Source organism: Apostichopus japonicus, chromosome 8 (assembly GCF_037975245.1).
Source record: "Apostichopus japonicus isolate 1M-3 chromosome 8, ASM3797524v1, whole genome shotgun sequence".
NCBI lineage: Eukaryota > Metazoa > Echinodermata > Holothuroidea > Aspidochirotida > Stichopodidae > Apostichopus > Apostichopus japonicus.
In genome coordinates this window covers 16497152-16503210 of record NC_092568.1, presented here as the reverse complement: position 1 = coordinate 16503210, position 6059 = coordinate 16497152, and the positions used below count along the sequence as shown (strand labels likewise).

General features: G+C 37.4%; 1 protein-coding gene across 2 annotated transcripts; it reads left to right on the top strand.

The window, feature by feature from the left end:
- The first annotated feature begins 1395 nt into the window (after window positions 1-1395).
- On the top strand, window positions 1396-5891 carry LOC139970754 (cyclin-dependent kinase 2-interacting protein-like). 2 transcript variants are annotated; one of them, XM_071976715.1, is made up of 5 exons: window positions 1396-1582; window positions 2323-2506; window positions 3083-3218; window positions 3844-3970; window positions 4590-5891. In XM_071976715.1, the coding sequence occupies exons 1-5, from the start codon at window positions 1501-1503 to the stop codon at window positions 4790-4792; spliced, it is 732 nt and encodes a 243-aa protein (XP_071832816.1). In that variant the 5' UTR covers window positions 1396-1500; the 3' UTR covers window positions 4793-5891. The 2 variants fall into 2 exon arrangements, with proteins under 2 accessions (XP_071832816.1, XP_071832815.1); XM_071976714.1 differs by having other exon boundaries at window positions 1399-1582; window positions 2320-2506.
- The last annotated feature ends 168 nt before the right edge of the window (window positions 5892-6059 follow it).

The window sequence follows — 6059 nt, the reverse complement described above, 5'->3', positions numbered from 1 at the left end:
TTGCGTAATTATGATCTTCGAATTGCATAAATCTACGGAAGCCTATTCGAGCCACGCGACAAGACTTACATTCTGAAAATTATTTGTTTTCAGAAAGTTAATTTTTGTATTCTGGACAAACAAACAAAAAATTCCGAAAACATTATTAGCTTTTTCTGATGACTATGTTTCTGGTTTCCAGACTATTTTTTTCCTGTTTTTGTTTCCAAAGAATACATTTTTGATCAACACAAACCGGGTAGCGACTGCGGCAGTACTACTATACATAAGCAATATTGACCAATCGTATATGCGTCGTGATGTACCGCATAATATACAAAACAAAATATTTGTGGACATGTATTTTAATAAGCCCCCACGGTAGAAACCGGTTTCGAAAATCCGGTGGAGGCTGGAAGTTTTTGTACTGTTCTGGATTCACTTACTACAATTTCAATCACATATATATATATATATATATATATATATATATATATATATATATACAGAACTAGTATTGTTCGATACAGGTGAAAAACGCCTATAGTGGAATACAACTTTCCTTACCGGTTTGGAACCTCCTGAAATACAATCAGCAGTGGTGGAGCGTCCATACAGTCAGGGGCGGATGCCCTTCCCCCCCCCCCCCCCTGACGGACTCAAATGGACTGCTGGCGCCCTTTTCAGCTTTTTACCACTTTTTACTTATTCGCGATTATTGACATTTTACTGCGCTCTCATCTACCTATTGACATTTGTCACATTTTTTGGGTGTAATTTTCTGGAAAAAAGCTCTAACGGCTATTTATTCTTCGTTTATCTGCAAATTAGCAAGGCCCGGAAAGGGTCATTTCCGACGATCTAGGGAGTATCTTTACTCAAAAAAAAAAATCTGTACGCTCCGCGCCAACGTGCGGTGGCGCTCCGCTTAGATAGTGTTGAAAGCGCCCCTACAGACCATTCTCGCCCCCTCTGACCAATACCCCTATCTCCGCCACTGACAATCAGCGTCCATAGCCTAGTGATGAGGGTGTCCGCATATAAAGCGGGAGGCCTGGGTTCGAATCCCGGTAGAGGCTGTAAGTTTTTCACTGTTCTGGTTTTTCCAACTCACTACGATTTCAATAAAAGTAAATTATCGCGGTACTTCAATTTACTGAAGAACTCCAGTAACCCACGTCATGTAGGCCTAACATAACAAAGACTGTGAGATGTCTGGAATGAAACGATTTTGGCCTTCAGTCATGTGTGTGGAGGAACATTAAAAAATGCGATTCTCCCGTATGGAAGAAGATCTTTTAAAGTTGTTTGGGGAGTTGTATCTATCACATTATAATGATCACGCATCGTAAACTAGCTCTACCTCGTGGCGTCCCATAGAAATCTTTCGATTACTCAAGTTAGGTACACAAACAAGCGTGACCATTTTCGCACATCTAGGCCTGCGCCTAAGTTTAATCAACACAGTTGCTTATACTATACTATAGTGACTTCTGTACACTGATCTACACTGCAACAACCATGAACGGGAACTCTCAGACTCCCCAACCTAGGAGAGGAAGAAGCGGAAACCCTGCAGATAGAGAAAATCGCAGAGGGGAAGGTACCGTTTTCCCTGTGAATGATCATACAAATTGTTCTAATAATGACTTTTCATACATAGTACTATTACTAGTAGTAGGGGCACATGGCTATGCTGATTATCACAATTCACATGTGTGCTTTATACTGCTTGTAGTTACAACTTACAATATCATTCGTATTGGCCTAGGCCCACGAAAACTCAAGAGTGTCATTTACATTTAGCCTTAAGAAATGGAAGGAAGAGTGGGAGTCTTGTTTTAAAAGGCAAAATAGGCGCTACTTCTCAATTATAAAGCAGAGGTCGTTGTAGGCTAACCTTTTTCCATGCAATTATATGAAGTTGCTAGTGGGGTTCCACAAGGGTCTGTTTTGGGTCCCTTGTTGTTTGTTGCCTATGTAAAATGAAATTGACCGTGATATTTTTGTGTATAGTCAAGAAGTTTGCTGATGACACCTAACTGTATTCTGAAGTCTCTTCCAAAAACAATTCTGAGAAATTTTAAATGAATTTGGATTTTTTTTCCTGGTCTCATTCGTAGCAAATCCTTTTTAATATTAATAAATGAGAGGTGATGCATATTGGTAGTAGTAACCAAAAGTATACCTACACTGAATGGTGAGGAGTTGCAGCCTGTGCCTAGCCTATGTAAAATATTACACAATAATGTCAAAATGTAACATATAATGTCATTTTGATTGTCATTGAATTGTCTTGCCAACAAAGATGACACTGCAAATCACCTTCTTAAATTTTAGAAGATTCTCAAACGCCAAGTCACAGAGCAAGCCCAGCAAACCTTTCACAAATACGATTACAAGGCTCAGCTCGGATTATAAAAGATCACTGTGCTGATTGGAACAATTTTATGGAGAGATGGGATGAACTGAATGATAAAGGATTTCAGCTAGCAAACAAGATTATCAATCTGAAACTTCATCAAGAGTGAGTTCTTCACCTACTGTACACTGTACTACTTTCTGATTATGATCTAGAAATTGAAGTAAAGTAGCCTACTTTATGAACCTATTAACATCAAGATTTTGAGCCAAGTTTTGATATGAAAAGCCAATCCTTGTAGCTCCGACTTTCTAGTCAGTGAGTGGTTACCAAGGACAGTCTTCTTTAGCTTGATCGACCTTCCGTGTGATGTAGTCTTGGTAGTTTTCCTTACCAGTCATTCTGTTCAACATAACAGGAATTACTTTGAAGTTTAAAATTTTGTATCAATGACTTAGAGCTTTCTTGCAATGATGAAGTTTTATTGAAGTTTTAGTTGTTAATTGTGTTTTTGTTTTAGAAGTTTTAATTGAAGTGCTTTTCATTGCTTAAATTTAATGCCCTTATGTAAACTTTTCAGAATATTCCTTGTTAGAAAATAACATCTGATGGTTAGGTTCTCAGTTGGAAGGTTTACATAGTAGTACTGCAATTCATCATGCAAGAACAAAATGAAATATTTGTCATTTCATGTAAATGTTTCTTCTTGCTTTTTTCCTCCATTATTCATTTTTCATATAGAAAGCAGGTACAATCTACAGAGGCTTTACTAGCACATGATTCTGGTGCTGAAAGTGAGAAGACGAAAGATGAAATTTGTTACCCCGAGGGTTTGGAAGATCTCTGCAACAAATTTGCAGATGTCTACACTTCACTGGTGAGTTGACATGTATGAATTTGATAGATATTGAGTTGACATCAACAATGGGAAAAGAGAAAGAGTACGTTTATTGACCAAGATGAGAGACTGAATGGCTGGAGACTATTGCACACTGAAGGCTCCAGTAGTTTTCTTCTGCTGTCTATATAATCGCTTTATAATTATAAGTAGTGTACTCTAAAGAGTTATGCTCCTCCATGGAAAATATGCACACAGACTCAAGTCGTGACATTCAAGTCAGTAGTACTCAGTAATGAAAAGACTTTGACCTTAAAAGACCTCAACTAAAATGTTAGAAAGCTTAAAGTTGGTTACCTATTGCTGTACAAGTAAAGTTAAGGTTTTCTACCACCTTAAGAGACTTTAGTCACTTTATACCTATTGAGACATGTTATAAGTAAAATCTTTTATAATGACTTTGAAGCTTTAGAAACAATTTGAGGTTACTAGGTTGGGTCAAACATTTTATGTGACTCAAATGTACCTTCATTTGTCATCTCTCTGTTAACATCACACCGTGACTGTCTGCTATTTCTGACAGGTTTCTTGCTCAGTGTATCTTGTTTGGGTTTGAACTGCTCAGCCAGTGAATCCCTTCAGCTCATGTCTTGTTTCTTTACAGAAACACTTGGCCGAAAAAATGCACAACATCACAGTTCATTTTGAGGGTGTGCGAAGACTGGAATATCATACCTCCATTGATGAGGATCCAGAACCGCTGTTTGACACTTGGACGGTTGATCGATTCTGTAAGTAGTCAACTTGGATAATATCTTCGGAAGCAGATATTGTCCTGTTGTTTATTAACCAGCTAAACGACTTTTACCTAGGTCGATTTGCAATACACCCTGCCCTGTGTTTTATATCTTCTGTCATGGAGTAATGAAACATTAACACTACTGTCTGAAGACGATTGCAATTGCCAAAATGTTATTCTAGTTACTTAACTGTTTGTCGCAGGGCATTTTATTTGCAGAATACCTTTGGCACTCATTTTTTAATCCTTTGCATCTTTCTCAGTTATTATTCGGACTTGTCTTTCATGTTTGGTTCATCCAAGATACTGACACTGCTGATTTTTTAACTATTTTTAGTATAAGACACAACAGTTATCCCTGTTATTATTTTCACTTTGTTTGACTGATTTTTGGAAGGGGAGTCTGGGAGGGTGCCTAAATGACCTACATGGCAAATAATTTAATGTATTGGAAAAACATTGATATTTGTTTAGAAAATATGAGAATCATTTTAATTGAATGAAATGGTTTGCACTGGACAAGTCTTCAACCAGTCTTATTAAATAAGTCCAATAAGTCCATACATTGCATAACAGATGGATCTCAATATCTTTTCTTTCTTACTTCCCAGGTGAAATATCAGAAGAACTAGAGGGAATGTACAGTCAAGAAATTAAATTGAAAGAAAGCATCGTTCAGGACATTGCCCACCAGATGAGCCGAGACGTTCTGATGACGTACATTTCACTTTGGCATCATCAGCCCTATCTGGAAGAAAGGAATCATTTGATGTTAAAAAGCATGCTCTTGGAAACTGGCTGGGTAGATCCATGAGGATTACCATTGTGAGCATTCAGTGTAGTACCTCATAGAACAGTATGCACTGCATGTATAGGCAACATGAAGTTGGGTATGTTTAAAGGTACTAGCAATTGAAAGGACCATCAGGACATTGGTGACAATATTCAGTGATGCAAGGAAGAGCTCTGGTTCCAAGTACACAGCACAGATACTACTATACATAGAACAGTGCAGTGTCTACTGGTATCATGTGTCTACTGGTATCATGGACTGCATTGTGTTGAAAGCTTTCCAGGCTACTGCTGCTAATATGGAATGACACATAGTGTAAAAAGCAGTGTGCACAGCAAGGTGTGTGCTGGTACCATGAATGTGTTTGGAAGGGTTAGCAATATACCAGGGTTTGCATAGAAAAGGAAGGCCAGCAATATTTGTATATTTTGATCAGTCTATTCCAACAGCAATTCCCTGAATTTGTGCCCTTTTCTCTAAAGGACCATGGTTTCCAGGAGATGAATGTGATTCAAGGAAAAATTAGACTAACTTGAAACTTGACAAAAGTATCCAATAGACAGATATATGCTTGTGTTAATACAGACTACCAACATGCTTCTTGATACATTCTGAATACACTTGAGTCAATGCTGACTTACCTCATTTCTCTGTGCATGATTCATTTTTATCGCTTTTTATAATTCCAACTACTCATGTTAATGTGCCACCTCCATTTGAGGTCAGGTTGTCCAAAGATAAGCACACATCACATTTGTTCATTCCAAGCTGCATACCCAGGACAGATGTTTGCTCGAAAGCTTTTCCTTTCGATAATTGCTTTTACTTCACATCTGATTTGATGTCATCAAGTATTTCATCAAGGATGTGGTAAATTATTTGGCTCCATGGTTCATGACTATCAGCAGAAATTTGATCAATTTTGTAACACTGATAGATAAAGGCAAATTTCTTGTCAGTCTCATCTGCTAATACAATTTGGGATCATAAAAGCTGTTTGTTTGGTGATTAAAATTTGTTGGGACTTCTTCCGTGGCAGCACCAACAAGTAGCTATGAGAATTTTGGAATGATGTTAGAATCTCTAAAACTAGACTGGAAGGGTACATTCAATAAATGGTATTTCATTTATTCAAGTTGACAGTAGTATGTTACATACCCACTTACAGAAGGCATGTTCTGTTTTTCGATGTGTAATATTTTAATACATTGGCTGAATAAATTAATTGAACTGAATAAAGGAAACCACACAGAAAATGTATGAACAATGTCTTTTATTAAAAGTAAGC

Excerpts from the sequence above, each read along its gene's own strand:
- LOC139970754 (XM_071976714.1), top strand. The coding sequence starts at position 1,501 with ATGAACGGGAACTCTCAGACTCCCCAACCTAGGAGAGGAAGAAGCGGA. Across the intron at positions 3,219-3,843 it reads CAGATGTCTACACTTCACTG|AAACACTTGGCCGAAAAAAT; the intron begins GTGAGTTGACAT and ends GTTTCTTTACAG. Across the intron at positions 3,971-4,589 it reads TTGGACGGTTGATCGATTCT|GTGAAATATCAGAAGAACTA; the intron begins GTAAGTAGTCAA and ends CTTACTTCCCAG.